Here is a 24,692-nt window from a genome sequence, read left to right as displayed (position 1 = left end):
ATATCCCACACCTGGCCGGGAGTGTCCCACACCCACGGAGCCTCCCTCATTGCTAGCACAGCAGTCTGTGATCTACCGGCAAGGCAGCAGCGAGGCTGGGGGAGGGGCGCCCGCCATTGCTGAGGCTTAAGTAGGTAAACAAAGCTGCTGGGAAGCTCGAACTGGGTGGAGCTCACAGCAGCTCAAGGAAACCTGCCTGTCTCTGTAGACTCCACCTCTGGGGACAGGGCACAGTAAATAATAACAAACGCAGCAGCTCTGCAGACGCAAACGACTCTGTCTGACAGCTTTGAAGAGAGCAGTGGATCTCCCAACACGGAGGTTGAGATCTGAGACGGGACAGACTCCCTGCTCAAGTGGGTCCCTGACCCCTGAGTAGCCTAACTGGGAGACATCCCCCACTAGGGGCAGTCTGACACCCCACACCTCACAGGGTGGAGTACACCCCTGAGAGGAAGATTCCAAAGCAAAAATCAGACAGGTACACTCGCTGTTCAGAAATATTCTATCTTCTGCAGCCTCTGCTGCTGATACCCAGGCAAACAGGGTCTGGAGTGGACCTCAAGCAATCTCCTACAGCTACAACCTACAGCTGAGGATCCTGACTGTTAGAAGGAAAGCTATCAAACAGGAAGGACACCTACACCAAAACCCCATCAGTACATCACCATCATCAAAGACCAGAGGCAGATAAAACCACAAAGATGGGGAAAAAGCAGGGCAGAAAAGCTGGAAATTCAAAAAATAAGAGCGCATCTCCCCCGGCAAAGGAGTGCAGCTCATCGCCAGCAACGGATCAAAGCTGGACGGAGAATGACTTCGACGAGATGAGAGAAGAAGGCTTCAGTCCATCAAATTTCTCAGAGCTAAAGGAGGAATTACGTACCCAGCGCAAAGAAACTAAAAATCTTGAAAAAAAAGTGGAAGAATTGATGGCTAGAGTAATTAATGCAGAGAAGCTCACAAACGAAATGAAAGAGACGAAAACCATGGCACGAGAAATACGTGACAAATGCACAAGCTTCAGTAACCGTCTCGATCAACTGGAAGAAAGAATGTCAGCGATGGAGGATCAAATGAATGAAATGAAGCGAGAAGAGAAACCAAAAGAAAAAAGAAGAAAAAGAAATGAACAAAGCCTGCAAGAAGTATGGGATTATGTAAAAAGACCAAATCTACGTCTGATTGGGGTGCCTGAAAGTGACGGGGAAAATGGAACCAAGTTGGAAAACACTCTTCAGGATATCATCCAGGAGAACTTCCCCAACCTAGTAAGGCAGGCCAACATTCAAATCCAGGAAATACAGAGAACGCCACAAAGATACTCCTCGAGAAGAGCAACTCCAAGACACATAATTGCCAGATTCACCAAAGTTGAAATGAAGGAAAAAATCTTAAGGGCAGCCAGAGAGAAAGGTCGGGTTACCCACAAAGGGAAGCCCATCAGACTAACAGCAGATCTCTCGGCAGAAACTCTTCAAGCCAGAAGAGAGTGGGGGCCAATATTCAACATTCTTAAAGAAAAGAATTTTAAACCCAGAATTTTATATCCAGCCAAACTAAGTTTCATAAGTGAAGGAGAAATAAAATCCTTTACAGATAAGCAAATGCTTAGAGATTTTGTCACCACTAGGCCTGCCTTACAAGAGACCCTGAAGGAAGCACTAAACATGGAAAGGAACAACCGGTACCAGCCATTGCAAAAACATGCCAAAATGTAAAGACCATCAAGGCTAGGAAGAAACTGCATCAACTAACGAGCAAAATAACCAGTTAATATCATAATGGCAGGATCAAGTTCACACATAACAATCTTAACCTTAAATGTAAATGGACTAAATGCTCCAATTAAAAGACACAGACTGGCAAACTGGATAAAGAGTCAAGACCCATCAGTCTGCTGTATTCAGGAGACCCATCTCACACACAGAGACATACATAGGCTCAAAATAAAGGGATGGAGGAAGATTTACCAAGCAAATGGAGAACACAAAAAAGCGGGGGTTGCAATACTAGTCTCTGATAAAACAGACTTTAAACCATCAAAGATCAAAAGAGACAAAGAAGGCCATTACATAATGGTAAAGGGATCAATTCAACAGGAAGAGCTAACTATCCTAAATATATATGCACCCAATACAGGAGCACCCAGATTCATAAAGCAAGTCCTTAGAGACTTACAAAGAGACTTAGACTCCCATACAATAATAATGGGAGACTTCAACACTCCACTGTCAACATTAGACAGATCAACGAGACAGAAAGTTAACAAGGATATCCAGGAATTGAACTCACCTCTGCAGCAAGCAGACCTAATAGACATCTATAGAACTCTCCACCCCAAATCAACAGAATATACATTCTTCTCAGCACCACATCGTACTTACTCCAAAATTGACCACGTAATTGGAAGTAAAGCACTCCTCAGCAAATGTACAAGAACAGAAATTATAACAAACTGTCTCTCAGACCACAGTGCAATCAAATTAGAACTCAGGACTAAGAAACTCAATCAAAACCGCTCAACTACATGGAAACTGAACAACCTGCTCCTGAATGACTACTGGGTACATAACGAAATGAAGGCAGAAATAAAGATGTTCTTTGAAACCAATGAGAACAAAGATACAACATACCAGAATCTCTGGGACACATTTAAAGCAGTGTGTAGAGGGAAATTTATAGCACTAAATGCCCACAAGAGAAAGCAGGAAAGATCTAAAATTGACACTCTAACATCACAATTAAAAGAACTAGAGAAGCAAGAGCAAACACATTCGAAAGCTAGCAGAAGGCAAGAAATAACTAAGATCAGAGCAGAACTGAAGGAGATAGAGACACAAAAAACCCTCCAAAAAATCAATGAATCCAGGAGTTGGTTTTTTGAAAAGATCAACAAAATTGACAGACCACTAGCAAGACTAATAAAGAAGAAAAGAGAGAAGAATCAAATCGACGCAATTAAAAATGATAAAGGGGATATCACCACCGACCCCACAGAAATACAAACTACCATCAGAGAATACTATAAACACCTCTACGCAAATAAACTGGAAAATCTAGAAGAAATGGATAATTTCCTGGACACTTACACTCTTCCAAGACTAAACCAGGAAGAAGTTGAATCCCTGAATAGACCAATAGTAGGCTCTGAAATTGAGGCAATAATTAATAGCCTACCAACCAAAAAAAGTCCAGGACCAGATGGATTCACAGCTGAATTCTACCAGAGGTACAAGGAGGAGCTGGTACCATTCCTTCTGAAACTATTCCAATCAATAGAAAAAGAGGGAATCCTCCCTAACTCATTTTATGAGGCCAACATCATCCTGATACCAAAGCCTGGCAGAGACACAACAAAAAAAGAGAATTTTAGACCAATATCCCTGATGAACATCGATGCAAAAATCCTCAATAAAATACTGGCAAACCGGATTCAGCAGCACATCAAAAAGCTTATCCACCATGATCAAGTGGGCTTCATCCCTGGGATGCAAGGCTGGTTCAACATTCGCAAATCAATAAACATAATCCAGCATATAAACAGAACCAAAGACAAGAACCACATCATTATCTCAATAGATGCAGAAAAGGCTTTTGACAAAATTCAACAGCCCTTCATGCTAAAAACGCTCAATAAATTCGGTATTGATGGAACGTACCTCAAAATCATAAGAGCTATTTATGACAAACCCACAGCCAATATCATACTGAATGGGCAAAAACTGGAAAAATTCCCTTTGAAAACTGGCACAAGACAGGGATGCCCTCTCTCACCACTCCTATTCAACATAGTGTTGGAAGTTCTGGCTAGGGCAATCAGGCAAGAGAAAGAAATCAAGGGGATTCAGTTAGGAAAAGAAGAAGTCAAATTGTCCCTGTTTGCAGACGACATGATTGTATATTTAGAAAACCCCATTGTCTCAGCCCAAAATCTCCTTAAGCTGATCAGCAACTTCAGCAAAGTCTCAGGATACAAAATTAATGTGCAAAAATCACAAGCATTCTTATACACCAGTGACAGTCAAACAGAGAGCCAAATCAGGAATGAACTTCCATTCACAATTGCTTCAAAGATAATAAAATACCTAGGAATCCAACTTACAAGGGATGTAAAGGACCTCTTCAAGGAGAACTACAAACCACTGCTCAGTGAAATCAAAGAGGACACAAACAAATGGAAGAACATACCATGCTCATGGATAGGAAGGATCAATATCGTGAAAATGGCCATACTGCCCAAGGTAATTTATAGATTCAATGCCATCCCCATCAAGCTACCAATGAGCTTCTTCACAGAATTGGAAAAAACTGCTTTAAAGTTCATATGGAACCAAAAAAGAGCCCACATCTCCAAGACAATCCTAAGTCAAAAGAACAAAGCTGGAGGCATCACGCTACCTGACTTCAAACTATACTACAAGGCTACAGTAACCAAAACAGCATGGTACTGGTACCAAAACAGAGATATAGACCAATGGAACAGAACAGAGTCCTCAGAAATAATACCACACATCTACAGCCATCTGATCTTTGACAAACCTGAGAGAAACAAGAAATGGGGAAAGGATTCCCTATTTAATAAATGGTGCTGGGAAAACTGGCTAGCCATAAGTAGAAAGCTGAAACTGGATCCTTTCCTTACTCCTTATACGAAAATTAATTCAAGATGGATTAGAGACTTAAATGTTAGACCTAATACCATAAAAATCCTAGAGGAAAACCTAGGTAGTACCATTCAGGACATAGGCATGGGCAAAGACTTCATGTCTAAAACACCAAAAGCAACGGCAGCAAAAGCCAAAATTGACAAATGGGATCTCATCAAACTAAAGAGCTTCTGCACAGCAAAAGAAACTACCATCAGAGTGAGCAGGCAACCTACAGAATGGGAGAAAATTTTTGCAATCTACTCATCTGACAAAGGGCTAATATCCAGAACCTACAAAGAACTCAAACAAATTTACAAGAAAAAAACAAACAACCCCATCCAAAAGTGGGCAAAGGATATGAACAGACATTTCTCAAAAGAAGACATTCATACAGCCAACAGACACATGAAAAAATGCTCATCATCACTGGCCATCAGAGAAATGCAAATCAAAACCACAATGAGATACCATCTCACACCAGTTAGAATGGCGATCATTCAAAAGTCAGGAAACAACAGGTGCTGGAGAGGATGTGGAGAAATAGGAACACTTTTACACTGTTGGTGGGATTGTAAACTAGTTCAACCATTATGGAAAACAGTATGGCGATTCCTCAAGGATCTAGAACTAGATGTACCATATGACCCAGCCATCCCATTACTGGGTATATACCCAAAGGATTATAAATTATGCTGCTATAAGGACACATGCACACGTATGTTTATTGCAGCACTATTCACAATAGCAAAGACTTGGAATCAACCCAAATGTCCATCAGTGACAGATTGGATTAAGAAAATGTGGCACATATACACCATGGAATACTATGCAGCCATAAAAAAGGATGAGTTTGTGTCCTTTGTAGGGACATGGATGCAGCTGGAAACCATCATTCTTAGCAAACTATCACAAGAACAGAAAACCAAACACCGCATGTTCTCACTCGTAGGTGGGAACTGAACAATGAGATCACTTGGACTCGGGAAGGGGAACATCACACACCGGGGCCTATCATGGGGAGGGGGGAGGGGGGAGGGATTGCATTGGGAGTTATACCTGATGTAAATGACGAGTTGATGGGTGCAGCACACCAACATGGCACAAGTATACATATGTAGCAAACCTGCACGTTGTGCACATGTACCCTACAACTTGAAGTTTAATAATAATAAATAAATTAAAAAAAAAATTATGACTAACTATAGAAAAGAGAATGCAGGAACATATACATCCTTGATAAGAGTGTGAAACTGATGCAGGCAATCTAGAGGGTCTTGCCTAGGGATAATGAACAACAGAACATACCCGGGTAAAAGAAATGAGAGGTTACTGATAAAAAACTAACATTTAGCCAGGAGTGGTGGCTCATGCCTATAATCCCAGCACTTTGGGAGGCCACGGCAGGCAGATCGCCTGAGGTCAGGAGTTCGAAACAAGCCTGGCCAACGTACTGAAACCCCATCTCTACTAGAAATACAAAATTAGCTAGGCATGGTGGTAGGCGCCTGTAATCACAGCTACTTGGGAGGTTGAGGCAGGAGAATCGCTTGAACCTGGGAGGTGGAGGTTGCAGTGAGCTGAGATCATGCCACGGCACTCCAGCCTGGGTGCCCGGGTGACAGAACTAGACTTCATCTCAAACAACAACAACAACAACAACTAATATTTATATGGCACAATATAAAACATTATTTTATACTTAGGATCACATTCAATCTTTGCAAATCCCTGTGAAATAACTATTATTATCAGATCCAGTTTATGCATAATAAAAACAAGACTCATATAGGTTAGGTAACTAGGCCGTGGTCTCTCTACCAAGCTCTATCTTTCTGATTGAGGAGAGAGTATCTAGAGCTTCAGTGTTCTTTTTACTGCCCTACGCTACCTCCCAGTACAGATATAACAACTAAACCAACAAATAACCTGTAATTGAGGATTTAGACTTTTAGCAGCTTTAACCATCCAAAACATAGCTGTGAGACCAAAAAGAGAAAAACAGTTTACAAAAGCCCGTATTTATTGCACCAAGAAAAAGCCAGGTCTGTGAAATATTGCTTAGAATTTGTGTACTAAACTCAGCATAATGAATTAACAAATTCAGTGACTTCATTTTCTCCTAGATTACAATAAATGGAAGACTTCAAATGATGAGAAAAATAAACACAGCAAACTTCAGTTAACAGGGTAGAGGATGACCCATTGAAAGACTGGGCATTCATGCGTGGGAGGTAAAGGCAAGTCCTACGAGTGGTAGGCAGTCTGAGGCAAGTGCTCTCTCTTTTTGTTGTTTGATTCTAAATTTAGGACAACTGAAGAAAGGGCCTTGGCCTGGTCTGGATCAAGTTGGTATGGAGCCCATGAGAAATGTAAGATGATTCATAAACATACCTAATTCATCCCAGGCAACAGCAGAGATGACCATGAAAAATGAGGCACCTGAGAATTCTCAACTATTCTTGGGGAATGTAATTACATTTTATTAAAAGGCAGGAATACCCAAGCTGACATATGAGTTACAAAAGCAAAGTAGAATTTCCCTCTATGGATTTTGTTAATGTAAAATATAAATTAATAAGCTTTTACTAATACAAAACATACCCATCAATTCATCCTCTTCAATTCGGAAAGAACTAGAGTTCGATGGTATCTTCAATCCAAAAAATCAAAATAAAAACCCAACCAGCAGCCATTTGCCAAATTCCTGAGTGCTTAGGACTCTCCATTTCTAGTCTAGCAAATGTCTTCCAGTTGCAATTTTAAACATTTTTTCCCAGATCTTTCAAGAAACCTGTAATAGTATCAAGTGCAGCACACAAGGCTAGCTTTCTGTAAGCACTCAGTCTCATCTACCCACCTTTACTTTATACAGGCTCCTAAATTCAACCCTAGAATAAAAAGTACTTTTCTTTTCTTGTTAAAAGTCCTTTCTCTAGTCAGTTGTGGTGGCTCACGCCTGTAATCCCAGCATTTCGGGAAGCTGAGACCAGAAGACTGCTTGAAACCAAAAGTTTGAGACCAGCCAGTACAATGTAGTGAGACCACCATGTCTAAATAAATAAATAAATAAAGCTGGGCATGGTGTTACATATTTGTGGTCCCACCTACTTGGGAGGCTGAGGTGGGTGGATCATGTGAGCCCAGGAGGTTGAGGCTGCAGTGAACAATGATCATGCAATGCCCTCCAGCCTTGGTGATAAGAGTGAGACCATGCCTCAGTAATTTAAAAAGTCTATCCTCTGCCTCAAAGGGACTTTGTTGTTCTAAAACTATTGAAAATGTGTAGAAATATATTTTATGTTTATTAAAACTATTGAAAATATAAACCAGGTGTGGTGGCTCACACTTCTAATCCTAGCACTTTGGGAGGCTGAAGCAGGAGGATTGTTTGAGGCCACAAGTTCAAGACCAGCCTAAGCAACATAGTGAGATCCCGTCTGTACAAAAATTTGAAAATTAGCGAGCTTTGGCAGTGTGTGCCTGTATTCCCAGCTACTCAGGAGGTTGAGGCAAAAGAATCCTTTGAACCCAGGAGTTTGAGGTTACAGTGAGCTGATTGTGAACTGTACTCCAACCTGGGCAACAGGAAAAAAAAAAAAAAAAAAAAAAAAGAGAGAAAAGAAAGAAAGGAAGAAGAAATGAATGTTTTAAATTGAAACAATTACTATAGCATCAAAACACTCATTTGATGAGATGGAAATTTCTTCTTGTCTATCTATTTCTCGTTTTGCAGCAAAGGCATGATTATATTTCTATAAATTTTTGCCTTATGTAGTCAGACAGAAACATGCAAAGTAGGCAGAGCCTAGGCATCTACCTGAAAGAAATACCCTTCTGCATTTTCTTGAACATATTAACTCTTCCTGAGCTCCAGTGGGGCTATCTCTGGAGTCCTTTTCTGGTCGCATAATTTTAAAGCAGGTGTCACTTGTTAGGGTGGCTTGTTCTTTTTCTTCACAGTACTTTTCAAAATACTTAAATATACATTTATTTCTTATGAAACTTGTTTACCTCACTGGACTTTAAGATTCATGAGGTCAATCCCATATGTGTTTTGTTTTCTACCTTATTGCCCCTGTTCCCCAGGCACAAAGCAATCTGTGCCTGACATACATTTGGCTCTCAATAAATACTTGTCATATTTGTGTGCTTGTTCAACTTTTCTCACTCTTTTTGTGTGTAGGTGTGTACTTTCTTGTTATTTCTGGACATTTACAGATTTCTTTATTTTGCCTAAAGTTCAGCTATGCATTAAAACTATTTTATGGCCGGGCGTGGTGGCTCACACCTGTAATCCCAGCACTTTGGGATGCCGAGGCGGGTGGATCACGAGGTCAGGAGTTCAAGACCAGCCTGGCCATGATGGTGAAACCCTGTCTCTATTAAAACTACAAAAATTAGCCAGGTGCGGTGGCAGACGCCTGTAATCCCAGATACTCGGGAGGCTGAGGCAGGAGAATCGCTTGAACCCAGGTGGCAGAGGTTGCAGTGAGCTGAGATAGAGCTACCGCACTCCAGCAGCTGGGTGACAGAGTGAGACTCTGTCTCAAAATGAATAAATAACTGTTTTATAAAAACGTATTTTATCCTTTTTTTTTTTTTTTTTTTTTTGGAGACAGAGTTTCACTGTGTTACCCAGGCTGGAGTGCAGTGGTGCAATCTCAGCTCACTGTAGCCTCTGCCTCCTGAGTTCAAGCCATTCTCCTGCCTCAGCCTCCCAAGTAGCTGGGATTACAGGAGACTGCTACCATGCCCAGCTAATTTTTGTTTTTTGAGTAGAGATGGGGTTTCACCATACTGGCCAGGCTGGTCTCGAACTCCTGACCTCAGATCTGTCCATCTCGGCCTCCCAAAGTGCTAGGATTACAGAAGTGAGCCGCCATGCCCAGCCTTAACATGATTAGGTGTTTTATATTAGAAGACATTTTTCTGGTCCTCTAAGGAGTTGGCAAACTTCTGTAAAGGGCATATAATATTCTCAGCTTTGTGGGTCATGTGATTTCTGTCCCAACTACTCAACTAATTCACATTTATCTTTCCTGTTGTCATCAGCATCAATTGAGTACAATTTTTTATTATTATTTAAGTAGTAGGAAATCATATAGCTGTCAAGATAACAAAGACCTTCACTGGGAGTGTCAGGCTCTAAAAGATAAAGCTCCAACTCCCTCCCATATTTGAGTATGAATTTAAAGCTAATATTTGCTGAGTGTTTACTGTGGTTCAGGCAGTATTCTAAATGCCTTTCCTGTGTTAACTCATTTACATCTCACAACAGTACAAAAGATAATGATCATTATCATCTCCATTTGGACACTGAGGCTTGTTACGTAAAGTCACACCACCCAGTGGTGGAGAGAGGACACCAGCTCAGGTCTGTCTGACTCCAGAAACCATGCTCCACTCAGGATGCTAAGACCCTAATACCCATGAGTATCTGAATTATCAAGCAGGTATTCGCCCTTCTCCAGTAGCCACCTTGCCTCAGGAACAGATTATCTCACCGAAGCTCCAGGGAAAAGCTTATTGATCTCCATGCACTCTTACCCTCTAGACAGTGATTGGCTTAGTTCTGAGGTTTCTGAACAAATCAGTACATGGCATACCTCAAGCAATAGGGGCTGGTCAGAAATGGACATGTAACCTCAACTAGGCTGATAAGATGGGAGGGAAATTTGCTGAGGGTTTTTAGAAAACACGTTTCATCAATCTTGAAATTGGGGAGAAAATCTTGGAGAGGGGCAGCCTCTCTTCATCTGAAGATTGCCATATATGTGTGTGAAACTTGAAGCTACAGCAAACATCTCACTGATCATGAGGATAAAACCAGAACAAAGTGGCAGAGTTGAGAGACTCAAAGACCAAGGCAGCCAGAGCTCTAGTTAAATCACAACTGCTCACCACTCTAGTGCTGGATTTTTTCCATTGTATAATCAATACATCAACTTTGTGTTTTAAACCAGTTTCAATTGGGTTTTCTTTCAATGGAATGTAACTTGACTGATGCAATTATATGAAGTCTTTCAAAATCTGGCCTCAGCATACCTTTCTAGTCCTTTTTTTTTTACTTGTTTAGGGTCTAATAAATTACCCAGTTTCCCAAACACACCACACCATTCATGCATTTGCAAGCATGATTCTTTCTGCTTTCATTACCCTTTGCTCTCCTCTCCCTTGAGAACTCATGTTGGGTTGCAGTCATGTTCCAAATGTCTGTTTCCAGCACTTCATGTGGCTACATCATTTTTGTCTTTACATTCTTTGCCATTCTCATGCACTTAACACACAATAGGCACTCCAATAAGTGTCTTTAGGATTAATAAAAATGATGGGCAACATGGAAATCTGAATCACAATAATCTTTCTCTACAAGATACTTAACCATCTACATCAATGCTGTCTGGTAAAACTTTCTGTGATAATGGAAATGTTCTATACCTGCCCTGTCCAGTAAAAATAAGCCACTAACCACATGTGGCTATTGAGCACTTGAAGTGTAGCTAGTATGACTGAAGAACTGAATTTTAAATTTCATTTAATTATAACGGATTCAAATTTAAATAGCCATATATGGCTAGTGGCTACTATAGTGAATAGCACAGATGTAGACAACAAATTTAAAAAATTTTCCAAACACGGAAATGGGTCACCTAAATGATTTTAGATACCAAGCTAAATAAAAACATCTACAGATGGTACTATTTTGACTCTAACAATTTTTTTAATTGAAAGTAATATATATACACACACACACACATATATATACACAAACACACACATATACACACGTGTGTATATATATACACACATACACGTGTGTCTATATGTGTGTGTCTATATGTATATACACACATAAATATATACACATATATATGCATACACATATATGTATGTGTGTGTATATATATACACATACATATATATATAATCTAGAGGTTTCTTTCACCTTTCAAAAATAGCTCATCCCCATAACTTAAAGAATATAATTATATCTGTCTTGTCTTTATTTTGAATTTTCAATTTCAAGGAATACAAGCGATAATATCTTGAATCTCATAGATAGCCAGTAACTACTTCTTGCGTAATTCCTTATTTGCACAGAGTTTTATCCACAGCCAATCAGCAACAGCATTCTTATATTCTGAAACATATACAATTTGTGTAGCAAAAACTTTTCAGTTTTGGGATACACAGCAATAAAATCAAGCAGATAATTTTTTCCATGGAAAATCTCTTTACAGTTATCAGATTCCATATAGTGATAATAAAGTAGACACTTGCATAGCTAATGGCTTGTGTTTTAAGAATCAAGTGATAGAATCTGTTCTTGTTACCCACAGAATGGCCATGTCAACATGGTTTGTGATCTACTACAGATGCATTTTTCAACTATATTATACACATCAGATTCCCTTCCTCCCACAACTCTTTGAGGGAAAAATTTATGGGGGAAAAAAACACTTTTTTTTTTTTTTTTTTTTTTGGCATAACTTAGTATACAGCCCTACTTAGTAAACTTAGTAAAAAGTGAGGCCCTAGGAAATAGTGGTGAAAGCCATACCTTAAATCCAGAAAGCCTTGAGGGCAAGAGAGAAAGAAAGACGCAGAGACTCTCTGGGTAAGCAAGGTATTATTACAGCATTTTAAACATAAAGAAACCAAGGCTCAGCAAAGTATATATCTAGTCCACTATCACACAACTCATAATTGGTCGTATGGAGATTCACAACCACGTCTGTCTGCCTCTGAAGCCCAGGCCGTTAAGTACCATCTGATCACAACAGATAGTTCTCAGGTGATATTGAATGCAGCTGCTATTGGGACCACACTTTGAGAACCACCGTTCATAAAAGTCAACAGCTGACAATAAATAGCCCAATAGTGAAAACAGGTGCTGAGATTTGCAAGGCAGTTTCACAGATAAGTTACCTAGAGTATAATCACGATTTCCAGAACAAAATCAATGCTGCTGTGTTATAAAAAACACTGCATTGAAAGAAGTGGTAGGTAAAGATTGGCTTGACCACAAGACTCTCTGCCACAATATTTATCTAGAAGCCCATAGTTGGCAACAAAGGTACCAGGCTAACATGAAATGTCTGCTATATGATGAAAACAAAGTCCAGAGGTGGGGCCAAGATGGCCTACTACAAGCAGCGGTGATTGGAGGCTCCCATCGAAAACCAAACATAATAAGAATGTGAATCCTTTGCCAGGAACGGAGGTATCCAGGTTCTCTCATCAAAATTGACTAGAAGGCTAGCGTGACTTACAGAGAGAAGGAAGAGCAGTATGGTGCGGTGGCCTACCTGAGAGCCATGCGAGGAAGGGGGATCCCCTCCCCTTAGCCAAGGGAGGTGGTGAGTGAGCATGCTGCCCAGCCGGGGAAACTGCTTTTTCCATGGAACAGTGCAACCTACGGGTCGGAAGAGCCCACTGGGGAACCCACGCCACCAGGGCCTACCGTCCCAACTCGAGAAAGTGCAGATTCTTACAGCCTCTCAGCTAAAATCTGCTGAAGCCTACTGAACTCCTGGGGGCAGAGGGGCGACCAGCACTGGCTGCCACCTCCTGCTGTCTAAGCCATTTGAGCTCCTTGGGGGAGGGTCAGCAGCCAGCACTGGGACTGGCAACTGCCTAACAGGCTAAGCTCCCTGGGCGGGCGAAGGGCGGCACCCGTTTCTATAGCTCCAGGCTGTGCTTTTCCCCTGCTGGTGCCAGGGAGGCTGGATGGCTTGGTCCCAAGACTTGTCCCCACAGCCCTACACACAGTGGCAGCCACACACACACTGTGGCAGTCTGTGGCCAGAGTGCCTCTTCAGGCCTAACCCCCACCCATCCTTCCTCAGTGGTGGGGGAAGGGCTTCCCTGCAGGATCTCCAATAACTCTAGCTAGAGGTTTAGGAACAGAATTCTGATCTCCCTGGGCCTGAGCCCCTAGGGGGAGGGGTGGCTGCAGTCTCTGTGGACCAGCAGACTTAGTCTCTCCTCCTGGTAGTTCTGAGGAATCAGGGCAACCCAGACAAGTGGGTTCCCCCGCAGTGAAACACACCCTCTCCACCAAGGGACAAAGTGTTTCATTAAAGGGTCCTGCTCCCATTGCCACAACAGGGTGAGACCTTCCAAGAGGGGTTGTCAGACACCCTCTACAGGAGCAATCCTACTGGCATCAGGCTGGTGCCCCTTGAGGTCTGACGTCCCAGGAGAAGGAGCAGGCACCCATCTTTGCTGCTCTCCAGCCTCTTTGAGTGATATCTTCAGGCACAGCAGCAAATCAGATGAATAAGGCCTGAAGCAAACCCCCAGCAAACTGCAGCAGCCCTACAGAAGAGGTACCTGACTATTGAAAGAAAAACAAGCAGAAAGTGACAATAGTGTCAACAACAACAACAAAAAGGCCCCCATAGAAACCCCATCCAAGGGTTAGCAGCCACAAAGACTGAAACTAGACAAACTCACAAAGATGAGAAAGAATCAACGGAAAAAATGCTGAAAACCCAAAAGGCCAGAGTGCCTCTTCTCCTCCACATGATCGCAACATCTCTCCATCAAGGGTGCAAAACTGGACGGAGGATCAGATGGACGAATCGACAGAAGTAGGCTTCAAAAGATGAGTAATAAAAAACTATGATGAGCTAAAGAAACATGTTCTAACTCAATGCAAAGAAGCTAAGAACCTTGATAAAAGGTTAGAGAAATTGCTAACTAGAATAACCAGTTTAGAGAAAAAAGGACCAGATGGTGCTGAAAAACACAACACGACAATGTCGTGAGGCATACACAGCTATCAGCAGCTGAATCAACCGAGTGGAAGAAAGGATATCAGAGTTTGAAGACCACCTTACTGAAATAAGACATGCTGACAAGAATAGAGAAAAAAGAATGAAAAGGAATGAACAAAGTCTCCAAGAAATATGGGACTTCATAAGAAGACCGAACCTACAATTGATTGGAGTACCAGAAGGAGACGGGGAGAATGGAAGCAAGCTGGAAAACACACTTCAGGATATTATCCAGGAGAACCTCCCCAACCTAGCAAGATAGGCCAACATGCAAATTCGGGAAACACAGAGAACACCATTAAGATACTCCACGAGAAGATCAACCCCAAGAAAACAAAGTCCATTAGGGGTAGATAACTGAGAAAAGCTGTCTGAAGAGGGATCTGGGAATTTATTCTAGGTTTTGGTTCTATGTCATATCAGCCTTTTAAGAACCATTAGTTATCCCAAAGGCAGTGTGGGGCAGAAGCAAGTGTGCTGGCCTTAGAGTCAGGCTGTAGGGTTGGAAATCCGATTTTTCCTCTACTAGGTAGAAGACCTTTGGTAAGTTAACACTTCAGGCCTCAGTTTCCCCATCTATAAAATGAGAATAGTAATGGTTCTTACTTCACAGGGTTATCGCAAAGATACATGAAGTAAGGTGTGAAAAGACCTTAGGATAGTAGGTGCCATGTACTAAGTATCCAGTAAATGTTAGCTCTTAGGATTATTTTGTCCCACTGCTGAGTCAAGTCATGAGATCTGAGGCTTTTCCAATTTGCTTGATGATGGTTTGTACCAAAATCGTATTCTCCTGCAAGCAGATAAATTTGATCATCTGTTTCTGGGCAGTCTACAATGTGCTGTGCTATCAGATACATGTGCATTATAGATGTCAGCATTCCTACACACTGGAAAGGAGATTGTAAAAAAAGAAACTTCGAATTTTCTTTTTGCCAGTCTTATGTCACCCCCCTATATTCCAAAGTACCTTATGAACAACATATGTAAATTTTCTCATTTAGTCCCTATGAAGGTAATTGTTGTTTTTATTTAAAACATCGGAAAGTTTGAAAATCTAAAATCTGAAGGTTAAGAGGTAATATGACAACAAATTCATAAGCAAGAATTTGAACTGAGATATGTTTGAGACCCAAGGTTACACTGCCTTGAAATTTATAAATTAAAACGAGAGAATATGCATAATGTCTTTTTTTTTTTTTTGAGAGGAGAGAGGGTTTGATATCCAAATACTCATTCACAGATATAATATTTTATTTCCAATGTTTTTACCTTAGAAGAACTTATGGGATAATAGAAATATCAAAAGTTTCCATAAATAAAATATGTAACAGCTAAACCTTGTAGAGTTTATACAATGGAAAGTATTACTGCATGGGTATTTAGTAGTCACATCTGCTCCCTAAGCAATAGAATAAACATAGAAGAATATCCAAAAAATTGGGGGAGGAAAAACAATCTTAAATTTAAAAGAAAATTAGTGAAGAGTTCAGATGAACTTGCAGCAGATATTAAGCCTGAAGCATCCACTCAGGAAGTCTGAGTATTTTGATACTTAGTAGTTTCCAGAACATAGGCGATCTCATCTGCCCTGGACTGAAACTAAGCACTCTTTTCCCTCTTTTGGGAAAACACCGATTTCCACCAGCAGCTGGTTGCTGTCTTGTTTCGTCTTCCTTCCTCTACCTGTGCAGGTAGCCTGGTCCCCACTTGCAATACGGGCTATGAGAGAACATTGTAGTGAATCATCTTTCCCTAAGGCATTGCCATCACACACGCTTTCCTATAAGGCATACCTTACTGTTTAGGATCTGGAAAACCCTCTGCTGCAGTGTCTGGCCAGCCTTGGGCCTCACAAGGATGTAAATGACTTTCAGGTCCGGGCTGGTGCGAAACAGCTTCTCCATCAGCACTTTGCCCAGGAAGCCTGTGGCCCCTGTGATGAGAATGGACTTGCCGCCATAGAAAGCTGCAATCATGGACATGATTCCTCCTTTTCTTTTATAGATCCTGAAAGAGGTTCCTGAAAAGGAAGAGAAATAACAAAAGATTACATTTTTAGAAGTTCTGATATTCCAAGTCACTTAACATGTTTCTGTTGCTTCCAGGAGTTTTGAATGCAGAAAAAAGTAGATCAGACAGTGAGAGCATTATGGCTTTTAGGCAATACGACTCATTCCAATCAATATTTATTGAGTTCTCTCTACATGCTAGACTTTATGCCAGGAACTGTGAGCAAGAAATGAGAAAGACATGGTTCCTGCTTTCAAGGAATTGCTTGCAGTCTAATGGAGGAGGCAGACAATAAATAGGCTGTTAAATACAATATAGTAAGTGCTAAAATAAAGGGAGACATGAAAGGGGTACATAGCAGCATCTGGAAATTTCAAAGTGTCTGTGGGTGATGACATCTGAGCTGAAACTTGGAAGGCAGAGAAGGGCTGGGGTTAGGGTGTCCCAGGCCAAGGAAAGAGCAAAGGCAAAGGTGCAGCGGTGTGGCACAGTGTGCTTAAGGGAAATAAAAAGATGCAGTGTTACATGACATAAATGAGAAGGTTAGGACTGGCCCTGAAGCTTGTGAAACCAAAGCTTAGAACAGCTATCAGGTTTTTAAAAATTATGATGTGAGACCATTCTGGCTAACACAGTGAAACCCCGTCTCTACTAAAAAATACAAAAAAAAAACTAGCCGGGTGAGGTGGCGGGCGCCTGTAGTCCCAGCTACTCGGGAGGCTGAGGCAGGAGAATGGCGTAAACCCGGGAGGCGGAGCTTGCAGTGAGCTGAGATCCGGCCACAGCACTCCAACCTGGGCGACAGAGTGAGACTCTGTCTCAAAAAAAAAAAAAAAAAAAAAAAAAAATTATGATGTAATTAGGGTTTGAGTTTCAGATTTATTTAGAGAAAATATTGGAACAAATAATACAGTTTTGTTCATCTCTTCCTTGAGTTGAAAATGGGTCTAGATCGAGTGCCACCTTTTTCCCCCTCATATGCTGCTCATGGGGTGGAGACACTGAAAAGCAAAGGTGGAGGAGGCTGAAAAGGCAGACCACAGCCCACTGGCCTTGGTGTGCCCTGAAATAGCATGGGTTGCGATGCAGGGCTTGGTTTGTCCACATAAGTCCTGTGTTTGCAGAAGTGCTGAGAAAAACCGAATCTGGTAGCGGGAAGCCAGATGCAACTCTTGCTGCAGAAATGCAACATGAAGTGTTTTGTCTTTCAGTTCAGGTTGGAGATGATTGGAGACAGCAGCAGAGAGTTTTGAACTAAACAGTGCTGGAGGTGTGGGGAAGATCTTCCTTTCTGTCCACTCACTTTGTCAGCTGTGGGAAGCCCTCAACTGCCTCTTTGGACAGGGTTTGGATGGATCCTGCAGAACAGCTCCAGGGACAGGCCCTGACATCAGGGCTTATAAAGAAGAAAAAAACAACTAAAAGAGTCAATACCCTGCTGTTCAACTCTAGTCCAGAATGCTCTGCTAGTCCTTAAGCAACAATGACTCTTCTTAGTCATAATTTATATTTTGAAGATCTTGAGGCCATGTTCTTAGATAGAATTCTTTGCCTTTGGGGGATTATTTACTAAAAAAAAATTTTGAGTACCTACCATTCCAGACTCTATGCTAAGTTCTAAAGACATGCAGATGAACAAAGCAGACTGGTCCGTACTGTCACTCTAGCCGGGGAGGCCAGCAATGCAAAGTCAAATAAACATATAAACAAGATCATCACAGACTGCTGCACATGCTATGAAGTAACTAAAACAGGGATCAATGACAGAAATTACACTCAATCATCAATGCTATTCATTTTAGGAAATCTGGATTTCAAATCACATTAGCTGTGTTCACTGAGTTACTATTTGAGTTCCCTTTGTTGAGGGTGGATGACAGAAATATTATGAACAACACTTTTGGATCTTGTTTTTGTCATATTACATAATGTTACATGAGTATATTACAATTCACCCAGGGACTTTCTCAAGAATTTAGCACTTGGAAACAGTATTGAATATTCTTGCCTTGCCTGCTTTGAAGCTCAGAATAGTGTCCCCGAGTTAGGAGAGCAGAATAGCACCCAAGATTAGCATTCAATTCTAAGCAAGGCTGTCTGAAGTAAAATCCCAGTTCTACCACTTATTAGCTGTGTGATCTCAGGAAAATACTAACCTCTCTTCAGTCACTCATCAGAAAAATATGGGAAATGAAAGTATCCACTTAATAGTGCTGTGGTAAGGATGGAATGAGTGAATACATGCAAAACCCTTAGCAATATATGTTGCCTATAGCGTAGACTCAAATATTGGCTATTAGCATAGTCACTGATTTTATATTTTTTCTTCTTAATGGTTTCTAGCTTTTCTTTTTGGCATTTATTTTAAATGTCCTGTCTCGTACATTGTGTATACCCATTTTCTTTTGCAAATAAAAGAAGTCAATTTAAAACTTAATCAATCATAACAGCCAAGTGTTTTCACCAAATATAACTATACCTCATGATAAATTTTGCCTATGTCTTTAAAAATGTTGAGGTATCCTACTTCTTTAATAGGATATTAGGCATAAATAAATGTGGTTGGCACAAAAATAGAAGGAAAATTGAGTTTGGAGAGGGTGACTTCCCAACCTCATTTGTTCTGAAGATATCACTTGCTTCTCTTATCATATACTCTAGTAAAGTCATATTTACTAGAAATGGAAATATACTGTTAGGATATTTTGACCCCAGACACAGTTTTGCATTGTATGATCTAAAATTTTAGAGATTTCTATCTAAAGTAAGATATATCTAATGAGCCTATAGTGTTTACCTTTAGGTACATAGTAGGTATATATATTTATAAGGCACATGAGATGTTTTGATGTAGGCATGCAATGTATAATAATCACATCAGAGTAAGGGGGGTACCCATCACCTCAAACATTTATACTTTCTTTTTGTTAAAACAACCCAATTATATTCTTTCAGTTATTTTTAAATTTGCAATAAATTATTGTTGACTTAGTCACCCTGTTTTGATATCGAATACTAGGTCCTATTCATTCTGCTTAACTGTATTTTTGTTCCCATTACCCACTCTCTTCAACACTATCCCTCCCAGCCACTGATAACCATCCTTTTATTCTCTTTGTCCATGAGTTCAATTGTTTTCATTTTTATTTCTCACAAATAAGTGAGAATATGTCAAGTTTGTCTTTCTGTACCTGATTTACTTCACTTAACGTAATGTCCTCCATCCATGTTGTTGCAAATGACAGGATCTCATTATTTTTATGGCTGAATAGTACTCCATTGTGTATATTTACCACATTTTCTTTATCCATTCATCTATGGATGGACACTTGGATTGTTTCCAAATCTTGGCTATTGTGAATAACACTGCAATAAATATGGGAGTGCAGATATCTCTTCGATATACTGATTTCCTTTTGTTGGGGTATATACCTAGCAGTGGGATTGCTGGATCATATGGTACATTTCTTGTTTTTTGAGGAACCTCCAATCTGTTCTCCATAGTGATTATACTAATGTACATTCCTATCAACAGTATATGATGCTTCAATTTTCTCCACATCCTCATCAGCATTTGTTATTGTCTGTCTTTGGATAAAAGCCATTTTAACTGGAGTGAGATGATATCTCACTGTAGTTTTGATTCGCATTTCTCTGATGTTCAGTGATGTTGCACACCTTTTCATATACCTGTTGTCCATTTGTATGTTTTCTTTTGGGAAATGTCTATTTTGATTTTTACCCATTTTTAAGTAGGATTATTAGATTTTGTTCTGTAGACTTGTTTGAGTTCCTTATATATCTGGTTCTTAATCCCCTGTCAGATGGATAGTTTACAAATATTTTCTCTCATTCTGTGGGTTGCTTCTTTACCTTGTTGTTTGTTTCCTTTGCTGTACAGAAGCATTTAAACTTGTATCCCATTTGTCCATTTTTTTGCTTTTGTTGCCTACGTTTGTGGGTATTACTCAAGAAATCTTTGCCCAGACCAATGTACTGGAGACTTTCCCTTATGTTTTCTTGCAGCAGTTTCATAGTTAGAGGTCTTATATTTAAATCTTTAATCCAATTTGTTTTGATTTTTGCAAATGGCAAGAGATAGGGGTCTAGTTTCATTCTTCTGCATATAGGTATCCAGTTTTCCCAGAACTATTTATTGAAGAGACTGTCCTTTCCCCAGTGTATGTTCTCAGCACCTTTGTCAAAAATGAATTTACTCTAGGTGTGTGGATTTGTTTCTAGATTATCTGTTCTGTTCCATTGGTCTATGCGTCTGTTTTTATGCCAGTAGCACGTTGTGTTGCTTACAATAAATCTGTAGTATAATTTGAAGTCAGGCAGTGTGATTCTTCCAGTTTTATTCCTTTTGCCCAGGATAGCTTCGGCTGTTCTGGGTCTTTTGCGGTTCCATATAAATTTTAAGATTACTTTTTCTATTTCTGTGAGAAATGTCATTGGTATTTTGATAAGGATGGCATTGAATCTGTAGATTGCTTTGTGTAGTATAGACATTTTAACACTACTAATTCTTCCAACACATAAACATGGAATATCTTTCCATTTTTGTGTGTATCCTTGTCAATTTCTTCCATCAATGTTTTGTAGGTTTTATTGTAGCTATCTTTTATTTCATCAGTTAATTTGTAGGTATTTAATTTTTTGTTTGTAGGTATTGTAAATGGGATCACCTTCTTTTTCGGAGTGTTCACTGTGGGCATATAGAAATGCTACTGATTTTTGTATGTTGATTTTGTATTCTGCAACTTTACTGAATTTGTTTATCAGTTCTAACAGTTTATTGGTGGAGTGTTTAGCTTTTCAAGATATAAGATCATATAATGTGCAAACAAGGCTGATTTAACTTCTTCTCTCCAATTTAGATGCCTTTTCTCCCTTTCTCCTTCTCCCTCTCCTTTCTCTCCTTTTTTTTTTTTTTTTTTTTTTTTTTTTTTTTTTTTTTTTTTAATTTTTTGAGACAGGATCCCACTATGTTGCCCACACTGCACAGTGGTCTCAAATTGTTGAGCTCAAGCAATGCTCCCACCTTGACCTCCCAAAGTGCTGGGATTACAGGCATGAGCCACTGCACCTAGCCTATTTCTCTTGTCTGATTACTCTAGTTAGGACTTCACTATGTTGAATAACATTGGTGACAGTGGTCATCCTTGTTGTGTTCCAGATCTTAGAGGAAAGGCTTTTAGTTTTCCCCATTCAGTATGATACTAGCTGTGGGTCTGTCATATACAGCCTTTATTGTGTTAAGGTATGTTCCTTCTATACCCGGTTTTTTGAGTGTTTTTATAATAAAGGGATGGGATGTCGAATTTTATCAAATGCTTTTTTCAGCATTAATTGAAATGATCATATGGTTTTTGTCCTTCATTCTGTTGGTATGATGCATCATATTGACTAATTTGCACATGTTGAACCATCCTTGCCTCTCTTGGATAAATTCCATGTGATCATGGTGAATGATCTTTTAATGCATTCTTGAATTCAGTTTGCTAGTATTTTCTTGGGGATTTTTGCCTCAATGTTCATCAGGGATATTGGCCTATAGCTTTCTTTCTTTCCTTTTTTTTCCTTTGATGTGTCTTTATCTGGTTTTGGTATCAGTGTAATACTGGTATTATAAAATGAGTTTGGAAGTGTTCCTCCCTCCTCTGTTTTCTGGAATACTTTGAGTAGGATTAGTATTTGTTCTTCTTTAGATGTCTGGCAAAATTCAGCAGTGAAGCCATCAGGTAATGAGCTGCAAGAGTTTGTATTATGGCTTCAGTCTCATTACTTGTTATCGGTCTATGCAGGTTTTGAATTTGTTAATGGTTCAATCTTGGTAGGTTGTACATTCCTAAACATGTACAACCTACCAAGAATAAACTTATCTCAGTCCAGCTTTCACTGTATCCCATAGGTTTTGGTATGCTGTGTTTCCATTATCATTTTTTTCATGTAAATTTTCAATTTCTTCATTGACTCACTGGTCATTCAGGAGCATATTGTTTAATTTCTATGTGTTTGTATAGTTTCCAAAATTGGTCTTGTTGTTGATTTCTGGTTTTACTCCATTTTGGTCAGAGAAGATGCTTGATATTATTTCCATTTTTTTAAATGTTTTAAGACTTGTTTTGTGACCTGATATATGGTCTATCCTTGAGAATGATCCATGTTCTGAGGAGAAGAATGTGTATTCTGTAGCTGTTGGATGAAGTGTTCTGTAAATATCTATTAGGTCCATTTGATCTATAGTGCAGATTAAGTCCAATGTTTCTTTATTGAGTTTCTGTCTGAGAGGTCTATCCAATGCTGAAAATGGGGTGTTGAAGCCTCTGCTGTTATTGTATTGAGGTCTATATTTCTCTTTAGTTCTAATAATATTTGCTTTATATATCTGGGGGCTCCAGTGTTGGGGGCATATATTATTTATAATCATTATATCCTGTTGCTGGTTTGATATCTTTATCATTATATAATGACATTCTTTGTCCCTTCTTATAGTTTTTGTCTGAAATCTATTTTGTCTGATATAAGTATAGCTATTAGTGTTCTTTTTTGGTTTTCATTAGCATGAAATATCATTTTCCATCCCTTTAGTTTCAGTATATGTGTATCTTTATAGGTGAAGTGTGTTTATTGTAGGCAACAGATCATGAGGTCTTATGTTTTCATCCATTCAGTCACTCTATAACTTTTGATTAGTGAGCATAGTCCATTTACATTCAATGTTATTATTGATAAGTAACGACTTCCTCCTGCCATTTTGTTACTTAGTTTCTGGTTGTTTTGTGGTCTTCTCTTCCTTCTTTCCTTCCTGTCTTCCTTTTAGTGAAGGTGGTTTTCTCTGGTGGTATGATTTAATTTCTTGCTTTATTTATTTATGTATTTACTGGAGATGGAGTTTCGCTCTTGTTGCCCAGGTTGGAGTGCAGTGGTGTGATCTTGGCTCAGCACAACCTCTGCTTCTGGGGTTCAAGTGATTCTCTTGCCTCAGCCTCCTGAGTAGCTGAGATTACAGGCATGCGCCACCACGTCCGACCAATTTTGTATTTTTAGTAGAAATGGAGTTTATCCATGTTGGTCAGGCTGGTCTCAATCTCCTGATCTCAGCTGATCTGCCCACCTGGGTCTCCCAAAGTGCTGGGATTACAGGCATGAGCCACCAAGCCAAGTCTTAATTTCTTGCTTTTTATTTTTAAGGTATACCTGGTATGTTTTTCAATTTGAGGTTAATGTGAGGCTTGCAAATGCTGTCTTATAACCCATTATTTTAAACCCATGACAACTTAACACTGATTGCATAAACAAAAAAAACACACACACACAAATAAAACTAACAAAAACTCTACACTTTAACTTCATCTCCCCACTTTTTTTTTTTTTTTTTTTTTGAGATGGAGTCTCGCTCTGTTGCCCAGGCTGGGGTGCAGTGGCCAGATCTCAGCTCACTGCAAGCTCTGTCTCCCGGGTTTATGCCATTCTCCTGCCTCAGCCTCCTGAGTAGCTGGGACTACAGGTGCCCGCCACCTCACCTGGCTAGTTTTTTGTATTTTTTAGTAGAGATGGGGTCTCACTGTGTTAGCCAGGATGGTCTCAATCTCCTGATCTCGTGATCTGCCCGTCTCGGCCTCCCAAAGTGCTGGGATTACAGGCTTAAGCCACCGTGCCCAGCCCATCTCCCCACTTTTTAACTTTTTCTTTTTGTGTATTATTGTACTGGCTATGTCTTGAAAAATTGTTGGAGTTATTATTTGTGATTGGTTCATCATTTAGTCTTTCTGCTTAAGTGTAGTTTACTCACTACAGTTACAGTGTTATAATATTCTGTGTTTATGTACTTATTATTACCAGTGAGCTTTCAGTACCTTCAGATGATTTTTTCTTGCTCCTTAACATCCTTTTCTCTCAGATTGAAGAACTGCTTTTAGCAGTTTTACAGGACAGGTCTGGCGTTGATGAAATCCCTCAGCTTTTGTTTGTTTGGGAAGGTCTTTAATTCTCCTTCATGCTTGAAGAATATTTTTGCCAGATATTCTATTCTAGGGTAAAAGATGTTTTTCTTCTGCACTTTAAATATGTCATGCCACTCTTTCCTGGTCTGTAAGGTTTTCACTGAAAAGTCTGCTACAAGATGTGTTGGAACTCCATTGCATGTTGTTTGTTTCTTTTCTCTTGCTACTTTTAGGATCCTTTATCTTTGACCTTTTGAAGTTTGATTATTACATGTCTTGAGATAATCATCTTTGGG

At 39.9% G+C, this 24,692-nt stretch overlaps 1 protein-coding gene across 2 annotated transcripts in view; it reads right to left on the bottom strand.

Annotated features, from left to right (window-relative positions):
* FAR2 (fatty acyl-CoA reductase 2) overlaps positions 1-24,692 on the bottom strand; it is a 192,312-nt gene that overhangs the window by 51,095 nt on the left and 116,525 nt on the right. For both annotated transcript variants that reach the window (XM_037990227.2, XM_037990226.2), the window contains exon 2: positions 16,231-16,457. In XM_037990227.2, coding sequence (XP_037846155.1) covers positions 16,231-16,419 — 189 coding nt within the window. In that variant the 5' untranslated portion in view covers positions 16,420-16,457. The remainder of the gene's footprint in view (positions 1-16,230; positions 16,458-24,692) is intronic.

This window comes from Chlorocebus sabaeus, chromosome 11 (assembly GCF_047675955.1).
Source record: "Chlorocebus sabaeus isolate Y175 chromosome 11, mChlSab1.0.hap1, whole genome shotgun sequence".
In the NCBI taxonomy this organism is placed as follows: domain Eukaryota; kingdom Metazoa; phylum Chordata; class Mammalia; order Primates; family Cercopithecidae; genus Chlorocebus; species Chlorocebus sabaeus.
This window is presented reverse-complemented; position numbering and strand designations above follow the sequence as displayed.